General features: G+C 38.2%; 1 protein-coding gene across 1 annotated transcript in view; it reads left to right on the forward strand.

Annotated features, from left to right (window-relative positions):
• LOC149461351 (lipoxygenase homology domain-containing protein 1-like) overlaps positions 1 to 23,922 on the forward strand; it is a 392,516-nt gene that overhangs the window by 90,935 nt on the left and 277,659 nt on the right. The window contains exons 13-17 of the mRNA XM_089678445.1: positions 138 to 314; positions 2,131 to 2,343; positions 3,200 to 3,377; positions 12,513 to 12,650; positions 19,619 to 19,818. Coding sequence (XP_089534571.1) covers positions 138 to 314; positions 2,131 to 2,343; positions 3,200 to 3,377; positions 12,513 to 12,650; positions 19,619 to 19,818 — 906 coding nt within the window. The remainder of the gene's footprint in view (positions 1 to 137; positions 315 to 2,130; positions 2,344 to 3,199; positions 3,378 to 12,512; positions 12,651 to 19,618; positions 19,819 to 23,922) is intronic.

The raw sequence follows: 23,922 nt of genomic DNA on the forward strand, positions 1-23,922 counted from the left end.
ACCACACATGTGAGGTATCAAAATATTTTTAGATAAATACTTTACTAATAACTCAAAATATGCACACACTGAAAATGCTTTGTATATTACCTAGATTGGAGTGTCATCATTATGTTTCATGCTGTGTTTTTATACAGGAAAATAGTGGCATTCTATGTGAGCTGCTGGTTCATATTCAGTTAAACAGATGTGTTACTTTGGAATCTACTAGAATGCCAGGAATGATCATTTCCTTTAACAGTGATGGTGAACCTGCAGATGACAACACTACAGGCTATGCTGACATTTGCAAAGAATTTGCTGTGCACGTAAAGGTGAAAAGTTTGTATAACTTGGATGGTCACTTTGTTTTTAAGATAACTTGTGCTTTAGTTCACCTACAGTATCTCATACCTCATTAAACTAAATTCCTCACTTTAAAAAATATATATTTTTGGTATAACAACAATAGATGCATTTCAAATGTTGAAATAATAATAATGATTATATACACATGATAGTTTTCTGCTAAGCAAAATAAATATATGTTTCTTTCACTGCAGAGGAATCTGGAAATGTGTACTTAAATATGATGCACTGTTTCTTATTGCATAAACTATAAAACTCTCAGCAGACCTCTCAGTATCCTTTAGCCAATATTTTGGGTGATAGTATTATTGAGTCTAATGTTCCTTGAAGTTCTGTTATCCTTAGTTTTAAGCATTAGTTTTGTTACTGTAAAATATAGCACTTTGGAATTCATAAACAAAAAGCCTACACATACAAAAATATTTAATTTATTGCATTATATGCATTTTGTTCTGAAAATAAAACTACTCATATCTATAGCTCATTGGTAGCCCACTGTATATTTTCCCTATACATAAGTGGGTATTATATACAGTACTTATAAAAAAGTATACTGACTAAACAAAGTTCTCTCCAGTAGAATAAAAATACTTTTTGGCTCACATTTCAAATGTTGTCTCCTAAAAAGGGAATAGACTGTGTGTCTGCAGAGAACTTTCTATAGAAAGGAACAAAATGACCATCATCACAATAGAGGATTTGTTCAAACCCCCACCCAATGGATCCCACAAACAGGCTCCAACCAAACATCACTACAAACTCTATTATAAGAATGAAGATCATTGTTCAGTGTCACCATCAGTAGTGTCTCAGGACCAAATACTAATCCACTACCAAATAAAAATGTATTTCCTGCACACTTGTCTTCCTAGCTAGTAGTGTACAATAGATAAAGCCTGGTAAAGACTGCTAAAAATGCGCAGAAACAGCATGCATGTTTCAAAACTGATGCAGCACTGGATTAAATGGTACAGATAGAGGGTCAGAAATTCTTTCTATCCAACCAGAAATCATACATGTAATGCTATCCCCTTCAGGGTCAGAATCACATTTAGCCAGTATTAAACACAAATGAAAACTAGCTGCTGATCGTCTCAGAGACAGAACCTCAGAGTGTAGTGGTCAATAAAATAACTAGGTGCCAGTCGCTTTTGATTTATTTTTAAATATTGCTTGGTGAACATAAGAGGAGTAGTTTGAGAGATAGGTGCAATACCTAAGCACACAACTGTAAGCAGAATTGACCTCATCTATATCCTGGCAGTAATGGTTCCCAACTGCAGAGAATCTTGTGTTTGCTCTTCACCAGTTATTAAGGAATTCAAAGTGCCAGTCCTGTGTCTTCTCTGTGTCTTCATTCTTTTCTTCAGTCCTTAGACTTTCTGCGCACTGTAGCAGCTGGAAAAAGCTGTACATGCAATGCCGTTTGACTCTAGAACAAACATGTCAGGGACAGGTTACATTGCTAAATATTCATCATCTTATTGTTACATTCATCCTATAATTGGAACATTTGACAGTAACAGGCAAGTGCCAAGATTTCGGACAAGCTCCTTACACCCAAGAAGCTCCCCTGGACAATTTAGTCTAATACTACAACCTTCCCAGTTAAATAGGAAAAGCAGAATTCAAACAGGAAGGACAAGATAGATTTCTTAATAAATGAGATCCATGTCATTGAAAAAATAATTTAGATCAGTACAATTGAGAACTGTTTTCTTTGTGAAACAGAAATGAGAATGACATTTTGAATCAGTAGATATGTTTATGTTTGGGTTTCAGGGAATTTTCCACAGTGGTGCTATCATACTCCTCGCCACTAACTGGAGTCAGGCATTGTGTCTGAGACATGATGGGTCCTGCACTGGAGCTGGAAAACAGAATGTGGAATCATATTGGAGAGTCCACAAAATTGGTTCTGCAGTGTGTATGTTTGAAAGTGTAACATGGCCCAGAAAGTACCTCCAAATAAAGAATGGCAAATGTGATGGAGAGGTAAGCATTTTGCATTTCTATGTTAGTCATATCTATTTCTCAGATTGAAGACCCTGAACTTTTATAGATGAGGATTGTAGTTTCAAGAGGAACTTCTTGACTTACCAAATTAATAAATGTATTACTTCAAGTTACAGTGTGTTAAATGAAACCTAAAATATTTTTTGGATAGAGTAGCAAATGAAAAAACTCCTGTCAGATTTTCTTTAGCCATCTGTGTCCCATTTGAGAAATTTCCCTTCACTTTCCACCCTGAAGACATTGTAGACATTTGTATAAGATCTCAGAATTTTAGATTTTCTTTCTATTTCAGCCCCAGGGACAATGGTCACCAAAAGAGCGAATCTCTCTGGTAGGGACAAAGACAGCAATAAGAACTTGCCAAGTGTTCTAACCCTAATCATTCTATCCAAAACTAAAACAAACTTTTGGCTTTGATACACTTTAATGTTAGGTACAATTGTCAGCTTCTGTATTTCATCCTTTCCTATTAAAGCAACTGAGTACTCTACATAATACTTCTGTTTGCACCAACAGTTCAATTTTAAGAACAAGCTTTCAGAACATTCTCTTCTTCTCAGTCCAAGCAGTAATGCTTGGACTGACAAGAAGAGAAAGTCAGAAAAGCTTGTCCTGAATATTGAAATGTGAGTGCAAATAAAAAAAAAAGGATCACTAACAGTATTCAGTTGTTTTTGTTGCAAGTGTACTAATATGGCTACAGTCACCTCAAGCTCATTTGCTAATAAAACAGGAAATCACAGCCCACTTATGTAATACTTGCCTTGGGCCTGCCTGTGGTTCAAAGCAATCCTGTTTATTGTTCTAACATGTCTAATCAGCAGTTTTATTACAGGGCACAGGAGATGATTACTGTCATTTCAAAGTTGAAAGAAATTATGAAAATGGGTCAGTAACTCTGGAATCTGTGAGAAGTAAAGGAATATATCTTGGACTGCTGCCCAATGGACTTGCAAAACCAGTGATTCACACAGGAGAGAAGAATATTGTATTGTACCCTAAGGTCATCAAATGTATGTATTGTATCAAAAAAAATTGCGCTATATAGATGTGTTATTATTTTTAACGAAGATCCTGTGTATGGTAAATGTTTAATCCCCAAAGAATGCTATATTTTAAGTTTGTTTTAGTTTTGTTTTTACATACTCTGATGTGTAAATCTCAACTTGAGCTGTTGAGCTCTGTAAACAACAGACTTTTTAATGCTGAAGCTTAGGTATGGCAATTTCTACATAGTTCAATTGGTCCACCTTAAACCAATGTAAGTATGTATGTTCCATTTCTGAGATCCCTGAGGAAGCTGAAAATCACTGTAGTAGGCACTGCTACTACAGTGACTCCATTAGCTTTTGGGTCCCATGCCAAGCAGGTGCCCTGCTGCATTGTGAACAAAGGAGGTTGCTTGCTTGGCATGGTTGCTATTCAGAAAATGCTTTTCATATTCTCAATGACTGCAAAGCTTTCTCTGATTGGATGAGGTAGAGAGGCAGAGCAATGATGTCACAATCTCCACCTCATCAAATCAGAGAACATTTTGCACTAATTGAGGAAATGCAGATTGTTCTCTGAATGGTTCCTGAGCAAGTGACTTCCTGTGTTCAGTAAGCATCAGGGCAGCTGCTGGCCATAGGACTTGAAAGCTAGTGGCAATCATTGTAGTAGCGGTGCCTACTATAGTGTTTTCCAGCTTACGCAGGAATCCCATAGGTATGGTAAATACATATCTACATTGGTTCAAGGTGGACCAATGTAGCTATGTAAAAATTGCCATAAGTAAACATCAGTTTTAGAAAAAGCAAGTTCAGGTGACAATATCACCTTGCCTATTCAAGTCACAGTGTTTCCGTAAAGGTTTGTGATTTCCACTGAATACAAGAGTGCATTGCAGCATAAGAATAATAACGTATAGTTCCTACCACTGAAAACATTCAAACAGCTGCACAGCTCTTAAAGCACAGGGAAAGTAAAGGTATAGTCCACCATCTGCTACTCTTGCATCTGTCAGTCTTCCGGGAAGGCTTTCCACTAGACTTAGTAATATTATTGGTGGGATATGTTTTCATTTAGCCAGATAGTGAAAAGGCCAGGCTTGCAGTTGCAACAATATATAGGAAACAATACAATAAAACAAAGTATAGAGTATTAAAATGAGGTTCAGACTAGCAGAGCTAGGGAATGGGCACAAACATCTGATTATAACACTCTGATCTGACCCACTACATTTAGAAATACTACATATTTTAACACGCCACACCAAAGCCAAATTAAGGTCAGTGTCATAGGCAGGGTGATTGCTTTGTGTCCCCCTACTTCCATATCTGTCTTTAGTGCTTGAAAAATTGACAAGACAGAGGAAGACTTTACTGAATAAAATCACACAACTGAACACATTTTTTTTAATATATGATGAACTAATACAGAAGGAAAATACTGCTGGACACCAGTGTGGCATTATAATGTGACATGCATGAATTTCATTATATCTACAATTCACACTTAGCATATTGCTATATCAAGTAATTAAAGATGCCAAAGTGTTAAAGCTTAGAATGCTGATTTCCCCACTGTGCATGTCTACTGTAGTTAATAGATATCGGCAACCGCTACATTTCTGCTAGGAACAGCTTAACATGACTGTGTCACTAACTCAATTAAGAAGATGGATATGCACCACTGCAGTGAGTAGGATTTTTACTGTCTTGAAGAGTTCTTGGCTCCACTCCTGTCTGACACTTCTGTGTCCTGTGCTGCCTGCTGGACGCTGTGAAGGGGACCTGATATCTGACACACCCTGAAGTTTCGAATAACATTGGTGCCCAAAACTCTTCAAGACAGGAGAGATTCTACCCACTAGAATGGTGATTGTTCATCTTCTTCTTTTACAGGATGCTGTCAATATGTTATCCCTGAGTTAGTAACAGGGTTACATAGGGGTAGACTAAAGCTGGTGCACTCAGAATCTGGTGTAACTGTGCATGGTAGCCAATTAGCTTCTTCTAGCTTCAGCTCGCTCAATTAAGCTTTGGCAATAAAATCTGGAAGCTGATTGGTTTCTATGCGGAATTGCACCAGATGTTGCACCCTTCAGTTTTAGTAAATAACCCTTATAGTATTTAGTGAAGCTTCCTCTACTTAGTAAGGCCAAGGTGCAATTCATAAAGGAGTATGTGACTGCTCTGTGACTACTTATGCTCATAAATCAGATTCTTATGGCAATAGATTGTGAATATGATTGCCCATAAGAAATCTCCCATAAAATGCTGAGTGAAGAGATCTGTGCCCATCCTCACCTGACTCAAAAGAAATGTTGAAATCCTTGCCTGATGTTCACTGTGACATGCATGTTGAACAGATTATTCACTCTTCTAGACTGAAGGATCAGGACCTAATCTAAAGGTAGCCATACATATAGTGATTTGTGATTGATTTATTTGTGAGTGATCATGACAAGCGATTCATCATCAATTAAAATATTGAACAAGACATAAAACATATGCATTGACTGAAAATATTGATCATATATTTGATCAATCAGTCCTTTTCATTCTCTTGCATTAAATAATTAATGGTATCCGTTAACTATCTTATCAGGGTATAGAATTCCTGAACACAAGTTCAGTAATATATGGTCAAGTATGTCCTGCAAACAGCAAACCGCCAGAGTGCCCAAAGTAACGCAACAGTTGCAGAAGATGGAGGGAAGTCACCTTTGGACCACATGCAGGTTAGGACAAGCAAGGAGAGGAGAAAGGTCTGAGGCTGTTTGGGTGACATCAAAAGTGGAGAGAAATACAGCAACACAAGCCACTACTAATGTTTGCTATGGTACATGGAGTCAACTGTGTAGTAAGCCAACAGATGAGCAACTAGAGAGCTACATAAGAGAGACAGCTGGCGCCCCCCCCCCCTTTCTGTCTAAGGTGTCCTTTTATCATGCGGCAGTAAATGACCGCTGCTCAGTTCTCTGGCATTATCAGAGGAGACAGTTCTTCTCTGAATGCCTTTTTATGAAGCGGTGTAGATTGCTTCTCTGAATGAGAAGAGAAGTGATCTACAAATGCTTTGAACGCCAGAAAACGGCTGCTGTTAACTGTAATCTTACAGTAAGAGATCAGTCAAACACCATTTACCGCTCCTTCGTTTGCGGTTCCCCCGATTCTGCAGCTCTGGGCTGGAGAATCTGGAGGGAGAACACAGATCGCCAGTGAAGGGCTGACATCGCTCCTTCATACACTGGCCATCTGTGTGCTGAGATGATCAGTGGAGAACATGCTCTCCGTTGATCATCTCTGTTTCTTAAACCACTAATGATCTGAGATCAGCAATGATCCTTAGGATCGCTGCTGATCTCTGTTTCATAAAAGGATACCTAAGTCTCACTGTGGGTAATCCAGCTCTGCTCACAACCAGGCCAAGGGGCAGGCAGAAAAGCCATCTCGAACCCTTCAGTGGGAAAAGGGTGCAAAAAGGTAGACATTGCAGGACCTGCAGCATATGCTGCTGAAGTAGTTCACAATTCAGAGTGGGGGAGGGGAGCACTTTAGCCTTGTCACCTTTGGTACTAAAGGACCTTCTTTTGGCATTGCTCACAACACATGGCCAGTTGTACAAATACTGTTTTGTTGTCTGATCTGGAAAATGTATGGCTTTATACATCCTTCCTTCTTAAATATACAGCTATTTTTATTGATCATAAAAGAAACATGGGTAGTAATTTGTTGTAAATTCATTGTTTTTCAGCTGACAATACAGAGGGTCGCAGACAGGGCTCTGCCAGAAGCTCTGTCATTGTCTGGAATGAGTTATGTTGTATAGTAGTGTATGTTCATTGATTTATGGAATCCAGCACACATACTTACTGTGAAACAATAGCAGACATTTTTTGTTTTGTTATAAAAATAACACACACTATACAGGTATGTAGATGTAATTTGTTAGGTAAGAGCATAATGCTTGCTTCCTGTAGAGAGAAGAAAATTAAAATTAAGGAATACATTTAGAGTAAAGCTTCACTTTGTTGAAAAAAAATATCCTCCAGCTAAATTATATACATTGAAGAGAATTTAGGAAACTTTATTATGGTAGATTCATACCTTTGTAACTTTTCTTAAATGGTTTTTAGCAAATCAACATTTATGAACTCAACTTTTACTAAATGATTAGGGACTGTTTAGTTAGTAAAGAAAATGTTCATTTTGAAATGTGTATGTTTACTAAGCTACTAAATTAGATCAAGCTGCGTTCATATTAAGGCTCCATGCACACTGGCTTCAAAAACTCAAGCTTCTACAGGATTTTTGTGTTTTGCCTGTAGAAGCAGGTCAATGTTATCTTATGTGTCCATGCACAACAGGAAATTTAGAGGCATATTTTAAGCTCAGCGTTTAGCGTCAGAAAAAAACCCCTTTTGGTTTGCATTCTTGAATTGAGTTTTCTGGCAGAAAAAAACGCTAAACACTCCTAAATACACCTAAACATTGTACAAAAACGCTCTATATGAGCATTTTTATTCTGCCAAGGGAACTGGCATTTTTTTAATCTTAGTGTGCATTGAGCCTTAACCGCTTAAGGACCACCCTATAGTAGATTTACACAGGGTGGCCCCTGTGCGCAGGATCATGTGAATATACGTGATTCTGCATTTCCGGTTAGGGGGCACGTGCGCCCTACCCGCGCCGCTGATCACTGGCGATCACCAACAGAGTGGAGGGTGGCATTGTTTACCAACAGCCCTCCCTGTCAGTTTGTGCACACTGCACCCGCCGCAGTCCTGCTATAAGTCGTTGATCGCCGCCATGAGTCTCTGATAGCCGCCATAAGCCACTGATTGCCGCCATTATTAGTATAAAAAAAAATTTCCAGTATCTATACCGCCATTTGTAAACACTATAACTTTCACGTAAACCAATTAATTTACACGCATTGGGATTTTTTTTAGCAAAGACATGTCGCAGAATACATTTTGGCCTAAATTTATGATGAAATTTGATTTTTACATTTTTTTACTGGACATTTAATAGCAAAAAGTCCAAAATATAATTTTTTCTCAAAATTGTTGGTCTTTTTTTCAGCCGGCAATTGGCTTTCATGTAAAAGCAATCCTAGTGGCTAATTAGCTGCAGGATTGCTTTTAAAGGCAGCAGGAGACAATGCCCAACTACCCAACTGCCTTCCACTGCCTTCTCGGGCAGTCCCGTGCCATTGGGGGAACCTGAGAATGCAGCCGGAGTTTCTACCAACTGACCATAGAGCTGATTGTAGACCAGAATGGTGCCAATCATCTCTATATTCTAAGAAATCGGAAGCTATGAGCATTTCATCACGAAGTTATAGGGGATATTTGCATTCCCTGTGATAGCATTAAAAGTGATAAAAAAAAAATGTAAGGGACAGTGTAAAAATAATAAAAAGACAAAGAAAGTTAAACAAAAAGCACCCCCCCCCCTGCGTGCTCACCTGCCTGAGCGAGCATTGACCCTGTGCTGGTATGTTAACAGCAGTTGCACCATACATATGAGGTATTGCTGTGAACATCAGATCAAGGGTAGTAATTCTAGCACTAGACCTCCTCTGTGAATCTAAAATGGTAACTTGTAAAGGTTTTTAAAGCATTGCCTATGGATATTAAAAATGTATGCAGTTTGTCACCATTGCACGGGGCATGTGCAGTTTTAAAGCATGTAACTTTTAGTATCTATTTACTCAGCATACCATCATCTTTTATATTTTACCAAATAATTGGCCAATATATTGCGTTTTTGTGCATTAAAAGTAAGAAAAGTAAATTTTTTTCAAAAAGTGTGCATTTGAAAAATCGCTGAGTGAGTTCTATGTGACATAAAAAATTGCATCACCCACCATTTTATTCACTAGTGTGTCTGCTTTAAAAAAATATATAATGTTTTGGGGTTCAAAGTAATTTCCTAGCAAAAAATACTGATTTTGTTCATGTGAACAAAAACTGTCAGAAGGCTTGGTCTTCAGGTGGTTAGAAGAGTGAATGATGTGTGGCATAAATGTCTAATGCTGGGCATAAAATGCCCCCACCCCCCAAAATGACCCCTTTTTGGAAAGTAGACACCCCAAACTATTTGCTGAGAGGCATGTTGAGTCAATAGAAGAATTTATTTTCGTTACACAAAATTGTCACTTAAATGAATTACTGCTCACACATGCCATGGGTATATGTGGACTTACTACACAAAACACATTCTGCTACTTCTCCCAAGAATGGGGGTACCACATTTTAGAGACTTTTTGGCAGTCTAGCCAAGTACAGGACCACAAAATCCAATAAGCACCTTCAGGCTTTTAAAGAACTTTATTTCCTCATTACACTTCCTGACTACCTATCACAGTTTCGGAGGCCCTGAAATGCCAGGATAGCACCCCCCCCCACAAATGACCCCTTTTTGGAAAGTAGACACCTCAAGGAATTTGATAAGAAGCATGGTGAGTATTTTGCAGATCTTGTTTGTTGCCACAAGTTTTTGGAATATGAAGAAAGAAAACAAAAACATATTTTTTCTTTTCTATTTTTATATTTCAAAACCCTGTGAGAAAAAAATGATATCTGCAAAATACCCATCATGACTCTTTTTAAATTTCTTGGGGCGTCTACTTTCCAAAAGGGGTCATTTGAGGGGGGTAGGTGCTATCCTGGCAATTCAGGGCCTCCAAAACTGTGAGAGGTAGTGAGGAAGTGAAATGAGGAAGTTAAGCACCTTCAGGCTTTCAAAGTGGTTATTGGATTTCAGGCTCTTGTATGTGGCTAGGCTCCAAAAAAGTCTCACATATGTGGTATTCCCATACTTGGTAGAAGTAGCAGAATGTATTTTGGGGTGTAATTCCATATATACTCATGGCTTGTGTAAGAAATATATCATTTAAATGACAACTTCTCAGCAGATAGCCTAGGGTGTCTACTTTCCGAAAAGGGTCATTTGGGGGTGTTTGTACTGTCCTGGTATTTTAGCACCTCAAGAAATGTGATGGGCAGTCAAAGTAAAAGCTGTGTAAATTCCATTATCTATACCATAGTTTGTAGATGCTATAACTTTCACACAAAGCAATCAAAATACACTTATTGCGATTTTTCTACCAAAAACATGTAGCAGAATACATTTTGGCATAAATTTATGACTAATGTTCGGTTTTTATGTTTATAGTGTGAAAAATAAAAAGAACACAGGTGATGAAATACCACCGAAAGAAAGCTCTATTTGTGTAAAAAAAAGGACACAAATTTCGTTTGTGTACAGAGTTGCATGACCGAGCAATTATCAGATGAAATAGTGCAGCGCTGAATAGCAAAAAGAGGCCTGGTTATTAATGGGGTAAATCCTCAGGATGGCAAATGGTTAATGTCCAAACATGCGCAAGGGAACTTGCACGTTTGGACTTTTCTTGCGTATGGTTTGAAAAAGGAAATAAACACAGCTTTAAATTATTTACTAGGACTGATGAACATTTGCTTTGTTAAGTAACTTCCTCCCAGGAACCATAAATTATGATTAGGCTGCAATGTGCTCATGTAATCAGTGGAAATCATAAAGTACAGGAGGCAGGTAGCCAAGCGTGGATTTCGCTAAGTCATGTCTATCTTTCTACTTATGATTCCAGCAACCAAATATGGAAACAAAATGCACATCTACTGTAGAGATATACTTATTTTCTGTTTTGATCTAGAGCAGCCTTTCTCAACCAGGGTTCCGTGGAACCAAAGGGTTCCTCCAGAGGTTGCTAGGGATTATATAGTTACACAGTAGGCAGGGTTGGAGGAAGACACGGGTCCATCCAGTCTAACCTATGTATATGTTTAGCTTTTCTAAGTGCAGGTGAAGTGATCTGGAAGGTGTAAAAAACTTATTTTGCCTTCCAGGTCACTTTTTCCTGCATTTAGATGTTTCTGCAGAAGACTTGCATTCTGAATCCTAGTCCCTGAAAGGACAGAGCTCTGCAGGTACCACTCGGTACAGTGTTTAGCCCTGTCCAAATTCAGTCTGCCTAGACTTTGACCGGCTGTCTTCTGTGAGACCTGACACTACACTTGTCCCTCCCAGACTCACTAAAATGCCAGGCAGGATGTATTGCAGCTGGGCGGCCCTATGTGCAAGGGGCCTAAGAGTATACATTTCCCTGTATAATGTGCATCTGTGCAAGGCATCTATATGTTTTTTGAACTTGTCAATAATCTCAGCTGATACCACTACCTGGGGAAGGAATTCTTACTGCAATGACTGTAAAGAACCCCTTCAGCAATTGAAGATTAATTATATACATGTGGCCATGTCTAAGGCCTAAGATTATTCACGTTGTTACCTCCCTAACAGTCACTGAATAATTTGAGAATCTTCCCAATGACCACAAATATAAGGAAAATGCCTCCCACTGTCCATCACATCAATGTACCACAAGCTGTAAACATAGCAATTATTAGCAGGTGTTCCCTGAAACTGGAACATTATTTCATGGGTTCATCTGTGTTAAAACAAGTAGTTTTTTGATAAAATGAGTGTCATGCAAAGAATTAGATATCTTTGTGTATTGTATTACTTTGCAGGCTTCTGTTCGTCATTAGCTGCTTTTTCAAGCCAAAGTTGGAAAAATTAGAGCGTATCCAAACCCAAAAATATAAATGTAATTTAATGTGGAAACTAATGGTGCAGGGGCGGACTGACAACTCATGGGGCCCCTGGGCAATAGGGGATCATGGGGCCCCTGTGTCCTTGTTCACACTCAAACCACACCCAAAAAAGCCTATGAAAGGTACCAGGGGCATCTCATGGGGCCCCCTACTGACCCCGGGCCCTCGGGCAGTGCCCGAGTGCCCGAATGGTCAGTCCGCTCCTGTAATGGTGTTACAAATCCACTGTGCAGTGTTGATAACAATAATATAATTGAGTTCCATAACACACTAGCTAGAGTAGGTTTCTACAGTTACATCAATGGAACATTCCAGGTGGCCACTGGTCAATAATTGTATTGCACAGGAACGTATATAATTGTCACATAATGTATGTTATATGGATGTATCAGGAAAACCGATCACTACATATATGTTAGAAATACATACAATTGGCATTCGTGTTATGTTGTTATACTTGACAGAATATAAATAGCTGGACCAATTTCATTTTTCCTTTAAGTTGGTAGAGAAAAGCCTACAGGAACATCTGCAACTCTGGGCAAGAGCAGAGAAGAGATTTTCAAACAGGATGAAGCCCTTATTGATGCTCAGGACTCAGTGGATTGGAGTCCATCAGTATCCCCACTCCCAAGCAAAAGTGAGTTGTTAAATTAAACCAACCCCAAGCCCACAGCACACATGTTCTTACCATACTCCAGGGAGGAAGGCCATCACAATTTTGTAGGTTGTGATATCACAGAGGGTCAGGAAAGAAAAGTGATTAGCATTTTGCCAGCAGCACTAGGGGCATTGGTTCAAATCCCAAGCACTACACTACCTGCCTGGAGTTTGCATGTTATCCCTGTGCCTGTGTCCTCCAAGTACTCTGGTTTCTGCCAACACTCCAAAAACATGCTGGTAGGTTAATTGGCTCCTGTCTAAATTGGACTTAGTATATATGAATATGAGTTAGGAATCTTAGATTGTAAGCTCCTTAAGGGCAGGGACTAATGTGAATGTACAATATATGTGTAAAGTGCTGTGTAAATTGGTGCTATAAAAGTACTTGAACTAAATAAAATTAAATTAAATACTAATTTCCTAAAACATGTACCTGTCAAAGCACAATATGATTCATGCAGAAATGCAAAAGGCTTTCATTAGGACCTGGTGTTATTTTAATTCATAAAAAATAGTCAGTCAAAAATAAATATGTGTGAAATTATTTTTTTCAAATGGAATTTTACTCTTGAAAGCCTTATTTTTTCATAAATCATTATTTTATCTCATGAACAGTTGAATTCTCTAAACTGCTAAGCTGAAAGAAATAGTTAAATGGCTAAAATGAATGATCATTAAGGCAAATACCAGAAGCGTTAAGGCAAATTGAGCCTAATACTTCATTTTAACAGCATTTCAAATGGTTCCTTCTCTCATTGACTGGCTTCAAACTTACAGCTATCCTGGGGTTAGCAGTATAATAGGGAGTGATAACCTGCACAATAATCTTTATAGATTGACTTTTGCAGTCAAAGTGCTTTAACCATTGATTATGAAATTATGCGTACAGTAAATTAATCTGATCTGTGCAGTAAGGCATTTAGAGAATTGAAAATTTACATTTTTGAATGAAACTGTAATGAAAATGCCATGAGTTGTGGTTTTGTGAATTCAGCCAAAAGGATGTTTAGTAATAGTTTTTCCCTAGACTGCACTGTATATTTTTTTGTTGTACACAACATTTTATGTATAATGTAGGCCCAACGTTGTCAGATTAAATGGGGGCCTCAACTGACATTGCCAAAGGGCCACATATAATGTTCAGTATGCGACTTTCAAAGACAGCAGACATACTGTATATAGCAAATAAAAGTGGGAGATTGTGAACAGGGGTGGACTGACAACTCATGGGGCCCCCGGGCAATAGGGGATCATGGAGCACCTGTGTCCTTGCCCAAACTAAAAAAGCCTATGAAAAAGGTACCAGGGGCATCTCATGGGGCCCCCTACTGAGCCCGGGCCCTCGGGCAGTGCCCGAGTTTCCAAATAGTCAGTCCGCCCCTGATGTTGTATTAGGACATTGTGAAGATGCTTCAAGTGTGGTCGACATGCTGCAAAATGTGGTCTGAGATTGGGGAAAGTGTCTGAAGCTAATAGGGCTTACAGATATAACCCATAAACAATTTAGCCCTGTTTTTTTTTTGGGGGGGGGGGTTATTACAAATGGCCCTTCCCAAAGAGGACATTGTGCTAAACTTGAAGGTAAATAAAAGAACCGAAATCTTCACTAAATGGAAGAGTGGGATTTATAATAAAGATGGCAGTGCCTCCACCTAAAACAAGGGATTCCCTTTCTGGGAAATTAACCTGTAATCTAATCAAAGTAATTGGGAGCAGAAAAACTATTGAGACAAGCATATAACATTAAACATAAGTATATAGTTGTTCACTAACAAAGAAATAATTTAAACTTTATTTAAAAAAAAGATTGTAAAGAAAAGATGGTACATACTTCCAATGTACAAACATGTATTATCAGCAAAGGCTCGAACAAGAGTCCTGATGAAATTGTGCACATATAACTGGATATATACAATATAGTTATTACTAAAGATACCTCCTTATAAATGTTGCAGCAAAGTTCAGTTGCAGGGGCTCCAAACCAATAAGCAAGTACATAACTTTCTGCGCTTGAGCGTGAACCCTAGAGATAACAGTTGTCTATATTCCCATCCTGGCTTTTATGGACATGCCAAGCCTTGCTGCACTCTCAAGACTGGGAATGTCTGGATACACTGAAATCATAAAGAAAAACAGAGGGCACACCAGCCTACTGCATTATCCTCAAACCATATCTTTTATTATTAAAAAAGTGGTAAGTAATATACTCACAAACCAACAGCTACATCAAAGCTTGTCAAAATACAACATCATCTTTAAGACCTCGATGTATCACATCTTATAATGGGACAATCGAAATCCAAGCTCTGAGGAAGAGGGCAGTCCCTCGAAATGCATTAGCCTGTTGGATTTTGATTGTCCCGTTTTGAGATGTGATACATCGAGGTCTTGAAGATGATGTTGTATTAGGACAAGCTTTGATGTACCTGTTGGTTTGTGAGTATAGTACTTACCACTTTTTTAATAAAATATATGGTTTAAGGTTAATACACTAGGATGGTGCCCCCTCTGTTTTGTTTTATGATTTCAGTTGCAGGGCACCTGAGGAGGAGACCAGCGTGGCATCCGTCTTTGTGTCAGAGACCTGAAGACAAGTTCTGCAGTGTGGGGAGATCCTGCAAACATTGTTCAGCCAGCCTGGAATGCAGCTTCTTACTGCACAACTGTGGTGTGGACCTGGAACTCAGAGTTGGGTATCTACTAAGCCTCTTACGGCAGGAATGCACGGTAAGAAAATTGACCGATCAGTTATCTGACGACCGATCGGCCTTCGTTGGTCGAAATCGTGGCCCACATTAACCAATCGAAAAATGGAGTGTGCGTGTGACCTTGCAGTCAGGCCCTTCCGCCAAGAACGAATGATTGGACATAAATCCTTGGAATTAATTGGATTAAATTGGATTTATGGATCCTTAGACATTTAGACATAATTGGAATAAATTGGATTTATGGACGATCGCCATATCACCGCATAGAAAATCGGTCGTTCGCATGCGAAATGACAAAATTTTTCACTGTTGTTTAACCGGATTTTTTCGTTCACAATATCATTATTGGTTATAACATCCTGCTCATCCACGAAGAGAAAATTGGTCGATCATTTGATCAACAAAATTTTATGTACGATTTTCTTACCGTGTATTCCTAGCTTTATTCCCTAATAGTTTCTAATTTCTCATGTAACCGGACCTCTAACTTCCAGATGTGACCATTGGATGCCTAACCTGGCTCTATCCTGTGCTGGTTATTGAGCCTGGAGCTCAAACCAGCTATAGAATAAAAGACAAAAAGGGACAGAGTTAACTAAAAAAAAAAACCAAGAGTCATATATAAACTTGCAACAAACAGGTTCACCTACTACTATATACTGGAAGACTGGAAGGTGACCACTACATACTGTACATGCAATAACACAGACCTAGCTATCAGGCACAGTGCATGTGAAATAATAGCAATAGGGCTTCTGTCACCAGTCTTTCGATATATACAGTATACAGTTAGGTCCATATATATTTGGACACAGGCACAATTTTATATTTTTTCAGGTATTTACCAAAACATGTTCAAGCTTTAGTTATGTAATGGATATGGGCAGAAAGTATACACTCGGGTTTAATTTGAGGGTATGTACATCCAAATTGCAGGAAGGGTTTAGGAATTACAGCTCTTAAGAGTAACCATCCCCCCTTTTTCAAGGGACCAAAAGTAATTGGACAATTGAATAAAAAGCTGTTTCATGGCCTGGTGTGGGTTACTCCTTCATTATTTCTTCATCAGTTAAGCAGGTAAAAGGTCTGGAGTTGATTGTAGTGGGGTATTTGCATTTGGAATCCATTGCTGTGAACTTACATCATACGTTCAAAGGAGCTGTCCATGCAAGTGAAACCGGTCATTGTAAGGCTTCAAAAACAAAACAATTCCATCAGCAGCAACATTAGGAGTTGTCAAATCAACAGTTTGGTACATTCCGAGGAAAGAAGAATGCACTGGTGAGCTCAGCAACATAAAAAGGCATGGATGTCCATGGATGACAACAGTGGTGGATGATTGCGGGATCCTCTCTATGGTAAAGAAAAAAACATTCACAAAATCCATACAAGTGAAGGACACTCTCGAGGAGGTGGGTGTATCATTATCAAAGTCTACAATCAAGAGAAGACTTCACGAGAGCAAATACAGAGGGTTCACCACAAGGTGCAAACCATTCATAAGCCTGAAGAATAGAAAAGCCAGATTAGACTTTGCCAAAAAACATCTAAAAAAAAAACCAGACCAGTTCTGAAAAGCATTCTTTGGACAGATGAAATGAAGATATTTGATAAATATTAATTATATCAAATTGATAATTCGGCACCTATATTGATGGCAAGCTTGCAAAATATTTGGTTTTTATGATTAATCATAATTAATATTAATATGTGTGAATGGCCTTTAACAAATGATAGTGTTAAGTTCTTCAGATATAAGTTGAGACTGGAGATAGCTGAATTAACCAGCTGAGAGCTGAGTATTCTATATTAGGGCATAGCTGGTTAGAGGACTCTAGTGTAATATGTCAAGGGTGTTAGAAGTAACCAAAATAGAATAAGTATTACAATGTATTCTAATAGTATCTGTGTGTATTTAGTTTGATTTATAAGTTGGTAATATTGTTACATACGTAAATCTGTGGTTATACAATATTATTGGGATGTTGTAAAGATACATTCTTAATTTATATTATCATTTAAATATGAGTAGCTGAGGTTACATCTCCAGCTTATTATGGTCGTTACATATGTACCTGTCAATCAAAACACCATATATGTAGCGTCCCCTCCCTTCAATGAAATTGCTCTGCTAAGCAGTATTGATTGCCATACAAGGTCTTAAGATCACAAGTTATGATGCTTACTTGCTTCATAAAATGACCATAAGGGACAGTCTCTAGGACACACGCTCACACTCATACACAATCACACACACACGTCTGTCCAAACAGACACGCATAAGAACATTCTGAGAAGCTAGAACAGGTGCATGCTGTAAGACAAGAATAGTCACTTCCGTCTACTTCTGGCTTCTTCCCAAAGACTCCAGAAGGACAAGGAGAACATGGCAGAAGCACACGAGACAACGGACATAATGGTGATACATCTTTAAATTTCTGCTTGATATTTCTGGTTTTATCTACATGGAACTGTTCAATATATGCTTTACATTGTTATTTTAAGCCATTGTGTGATAAAATAAAATCACACTTTATTTTTTATTTCAACGGCTCTTTCATTCATAATCGCCTCAAGACACTAAAGAAGTATTATATGTGTCAAAAATCCAACAATATTCTATACCAGAATGATTTGAAGAAAAAAGTGTGGAGAAGGCTTGGAACAGCTCTTGATCCAAAGGACATGGGCATGCATAGCTTCCAGTGGCACTGGGTAATTGGTGTTTATTGATAATGTGACAGAAGACAGAAGCACCCGGATGAATTCTTCAGTTGATTGAATGGCGCTTCACAGTACAGATGGACAATGATCCAAAACACACTGCAAAAGCAACCCAGGAGCTTTTGAAGGAAAAGAAGTGGAATATTCTGCAATGGCCAAGTCAATGACCTAATCTCAACCCAATTGAGCATGCATTTCACTAGCTGAAGGCAAAACTAAAGGCAGAAAGACCCACAAACAAAGAACAACTGAAGACAGCTGCAGTGAGAGCCTGGCAAAGAATCAGAAAGGAGGAAACCCAGTCTTTGGTAATGTTCATGGGTTCCAGACTTCAGGCAGTCATTGCCAGTAAAGGATTTTCAACAAAATATTACAAATGAACATTTCATTTATGATTATATTAATTTGTCCAATTACTTTTGGTCCCTTGAAAAAAGGGGGGGGGTATCTACTCTTAAGAGCTGTAATTCCTAAACCCTTCCTCCAATGTGGATGTATGTACCCTCAAATTAAACAGAGTGTACACTTTCAGCCCATATCCATTATATAACTATAGCTTGAATATATTTTGGTAAATACCTGAAAAAAACTAAAATTGTACCTGTGTCCAAATATATATGGACCTAACTGTATGTACACATATACTGTATGTATACACCTAGAAGCTATGGCAACAGTAGTAAACTATTAATCATAGGAGCACTTACCTCATAATTCTGAACTCTTCCATGGACAGGACACGTGTTTTTCACTTTATCTCTCTCTAATCACTTTCTTCTTCTGGGGTTGTTGACCCAACAATAAGATTCTTACTATAACAAGGAATAGAATTTCTTTCTCAGTCTCTTGCTTTCCAATATATTACTGGAAATCTTCTTTAGACAGAGGCAGCTTAGTTGAAGCCTTTATCTCCTATATCTCCTTTCCAAACTGCTGCAGTGCTCTGTTGCTCCTGCAGGGGAGGCAATGCAAAGCATGCATGATCTAAACAGGGATGCTGAAAAGACAGGAAGTGCAGATGATGTCACAGGTGATGTCACAGCACTTCCCCTTGAAATATAGTGACAAAGCATTTTGTTCTACTGTGCTGCTATGGCACTCTTTTGTAGCTCTATAGCCAGATACCAACGGTATGATCTGAATCAGCAAACTTAGTATGCTGTGCTGTCTGTTCCTAATTTTGGAATTTAATAACCTGTTTTATAAAGCAGCTTTTTATTTTTTTTGTTACAACTTAAACCCTTTAATTTGTTTACATTCATTTGTTTGTGGGCAGTAATCAGAGCGATGTCACTCACAAACAAGACAAGACAATAAATCATTGCTGGTAGTGTCATTGACATTTGAAGGGGTCTAGATGTAACATACAGTATATCCTCTTAAAGACACACTGCATATTAGATATATTCTCCTTACGAGGGAGGTCTTCGTTTGGAGTATTTGTCAATTTTAGCTGTGTGTTATACATACAGTTGTATGGGGATCTATTTTAATTGTTTATTATTTATGATAGATGGAAAAAAACTGAACAGCTCTGGAAATTTGGTTCATTCCTCAAATGACTGGAAAGTGTCAGTCTTGACTGGCAGTGCAGGAACATCGGCTGGTGTTTCTCTGTGGGTCTATGGAAGTAAAGGCTCCACTGGTCCAATAATACTCGGAACTGGGAAGAAGGGTCAACTTTTTAAGGCAAGACAAGAAGATGAATTCATGGTAATTACATTAAACATAAAAAATAAATGTGAATTCAACATTCTTAAAACATTCCATCTCCAGCATTACACATTTCATTTGTAATAATCTGAACAAAATGTCGGCATTAGCTCATGCTAATTAATTAATTTTTTTTTGACAATACATTTATTTGCAATGCATCTATATATGCTGCTAATGAAGTGATTTCCATCAAGTGTTCAGGTCGCACAGTAACATGAGATTAAAATTCCCTTTGTAATTTAAAATTAACCTATTAAGAGAGTAAAATCGAGACTGCAAATGCTGAGATCTTCTACTGAAAATGTATACTTGCCCAACTGGCATGAATATCCTCAGGCTTCAATGCCTTCAGTCACTAACTTGGAACATGTGTGCATATTAGGAATTCTTACTTTCCTGATCTGCACACTTGTTCCAGGTCAGTGACTTGAAAAGTAATAAAGGGAAACTATACTTTAATTTATTTCAAAATCTATACATTTTCAAAGAGATGTTTTCTATCTGTAGTTTACTGCATATGCATTCTCTATTTTACAAAGACATATTTAAAACATGACATAGAATTCTAAGAGATCTCTGGTTTAGCTAAAGAGGCTAAAGAGTATGCACAGCAAAGGGCTTTGCTTCCCTTTGGGGTACAAGCAGTAGAAAGACATGGTCCTCTGGCATCCGAGGCAAAGATGTCAAAGTGAAATCCCCCCTCCACCTAGCTAAGGCGGATGATGCTTGCATGTCCACACATACAATACCAGACAACATAGCTGCAGGAGAGGCTCTGACAGCAGCTGTACGTCACACCACCACAGCTCCCAAGGCATGAGCCTCAACTGTCCCTGCATTGGTCATAGACATAGACATCTCTACTGAAACATCAAACAAACCTGTCCACTAAGGGATGAGTCACTGTGATAGGACATTCACTTGTAAATTTACCATTGAGCTATTGATCTCTGTTTACAGCAGGTTTCAACACAAAGAGACATATGTTACAGTAGAACAATAGACAATATATATATTTTTTAATTTTGCATAGTGTAAGGGAGAGCTATAACCCCAGTCATATTTTTTCTGCCATCTATGTCCTATTCCAGAGGAAACAGGAAATGAGAGGAAATCTCTGCAAAATAAAGGGAAATCCCCTGGGGCTCCTTAGGTCACCAGACCTAGTGTTCCATTGGAAGATTTCCCCTCTATTACTTTAATGGGGAAAACCCCAAAAATGTGGATTTTTTTTTAACTTTCATTTTAAATGATCACACAGGCCAACACACATTTTTGAGCCTTGAATGTTGGACTTGATCCTGGGTATATTTGACCTGTTGATTCCAAAAATAGCACCAATGTTTCCCTATCAGCTCTAGTTTTTGAGATACAGCAAACATGCTATAAATCACTCACTAAATAAAAAAAGTAGTCATAACGTCTTCGGTGCTCGATCTGCAAAAATGAAACGATATGAGTGGCAATATACACACACCTCCTATACGATCATAACTATAATACAGTTAATAACTTACACTTTAGAATCGAATGTTTCCAATGTAAAATACAGTTGGAAGTACGTAAACAGTTTACTATATATGCTAACTTGTGCACAAAAAGACATACTAGGTACCAGAAGAATAAGTTGATCGGCAAGATCTTTTAAAAAAACTGACTAAAAAAATTCTATTAATTTGATCATATCTAAGAAACTAGAGCTGATACAGTCTAGCCAATGCAAGTTTCTGAATCAGCTCCCCAAATAACTCCAAGAACAGGTCTAAAAAGCAAGACACAAAGAAAAAAGAATTTTGGTGGACTGTATAATTGTAAACAGGACAAACAGAGAGGGTGAAAATCCCTAATGGGGGCAAAAACAGCAATAAACACCTAATAGATGTTTTAAGCCATATTCACTCTATCCAACTAAAAAACAAAAAATGCCTTTAGTTATACTTTAACAAAACCACTGAACATTTTCCTTGTAGCTACTGAATTAGCATAACAGCAAGTGAACTAGAATTTTCAGAAGCCCCATATAGTTCTAACGACAGGTCTACTTTATCCTTTCATGATGCCTGAGGATCAGAGTTAAGAAAGAGAAATATGCATACATACACATTTTCCCAAATATGTCAGCATTTATTCCGTTCTTCATTTAATTTTTAACAATGAGTGCTATTCTCCCTGCACACACTGTATAACATTTACTATTTACAGTGATTATAAAAATAATGTAAAATTAATTTGCATTTGGCATCTTGAGAGAGGTAAATTATGTGGTGCAGTGCAGAAGGCAGCTGAAGTACAATAGCTGGGATAAATAAAAAGGTTATTTAGGATTCAGTGTAGGCACTTATGTTTTTTCAAAGCTGCAATTACTTCTATAAAACAGCTATCCATAGAGCAAGCTATAGATGGCAGCTATTCATTGGAAGAAAATCTATTACTCCATCTTCCTTTCATTAATAATTAGCAGAGATGTAACTGATGGATGGACAAATGTTCTCTTTCCATTTTATGCACACATTGGCATACATTTAAACACATGTTATTTACAACATGCTGATCACTTAAATTAATTACTTGATAGATATTTTTATAACTGTCCTTTAAACTGTATTCAGCTGGGCCCTGTCTACGCCATGAGACCAAAAGCATCATGGGCTATTTTTGAAGTACACCTATTATGCCAGAAATATGGGGATGCCATTGACAATCACTTTCTAAAAAATGCTGCTGTCCTGGTGTCAGACTCAAAACAAAAATATATCACATGAGTGTCATACTTGTTCTACGTTAGTGATTTAGAAAGTATTTAAGCTAAAGAATCAATATGGCTACTAGCATTTTTAAAAAGGAATGTAATCAATGACAACCAACATATTTCACCACTGACAGGTTGCCTTTATGGTCCATGCACATTGACTTAAAAATACTGGTTCTACAGGAGTTTTTCATTTTATCTTCAGAAGCAGCTCAATTTTATCCTATGTGTCCATGCACATTAGGATGTTTAGAGGCATAAAAACACCTTCTGTTGCATTTTTGGAGTTTTCTGGCAGAAATGAAAAGCTGAATGCTCCTAAACTCTTCTAAAAGCTCCTAAACACTCCTAAGATCCTGTACAGAAATGCTCTATATGAGCACTTTTTTAAGCCAACAGAATTGGCGGTTTTTTTAAGTCCATTGTGCGTAGACCCTGAGCCTTGACTCACACCAATGCAATGTGTCATGCGACTTGCGACTTCAAAGTCAAATGATAATTCACAAAAGAAGAGAAAATTTCCTCTGGCACTTGTTCACAGATCAGGTGCTGTTAATGAATTCAGTGAAATGAATTACTGCTAGTGTTTGAGTAACAACGTGGTGTACTCATTCATAGAACCTTTGTGACAACTTAAAAGTAAACACACCTAATACAATGTTAAAAATTCTTCATACTGTGACATAAATAATCCACTGATCCACTGATTCGACAGTGCACACAGCGGGTGAAGCTCCTGCATGTTTTGCTATGCTCCTGGCTTTGCATCCAGCTCTTTAGGGCGCCCATCCTCTCTGCACCTCCAGTGGCTGCCTTTCCACCCAGCTCCCAGTAACTCAAGCCATCCATCTGCCTGCGGTTATGGACTCTTGCCTGCAAACACTTCACCCTTCTGAGTGCAATAGGGCGGTCAAGTGAACTAAGTACTCTAGAAGAAGCTGCTGGGAGAGGCTGTAAGAGGTGGGAGGATTGGAATGAGCAGCGTCCTTTACATCACCTGATAGGCTTTTGGTCCTAGAGCATGGATCTAATACACCATCTATATAAGTTTAATGGTTAATAAAAGCTTGTCTTTCTGAAAACATCATGGTTTGTCTTATGTTCTACCTTTTGTGGAATAAACATACTTGGAAGAAGGGATTTGGACAGGGACCTCTGATGTTGTGATTGCCACCCATGAGTAGGAAAGGCACTGTTTAACCTTTCCTTTAGTTTAGGTACACCATAAAGTGTGTTCCAGTCCAATAAAGGTGTGATCAAAAACGTTTTTTTTGGAGAAATTCAATATACTGTAGGTGGTTGCTGCTAGAGCAACTGTTACAAAGATTTGCAAGAAGCCACTTAGGGGGTCT

This window comes from Staurois parvus, unplaced genomic scaffold, assembly GCF_062004578.1.
Source record: "Staurois parvus isolate SC_StPar_1 unplaced genomic scaffold, SC_StPar_1.0 ptg000205l, whole genome shotgun sequence".
Taxonomy (NCBI): domain Eukaryota; kingdom Metazoa; phylum Chordata; class Amphibia; order Anura; family Ranidae; genus Staurois; species Staurois parvus.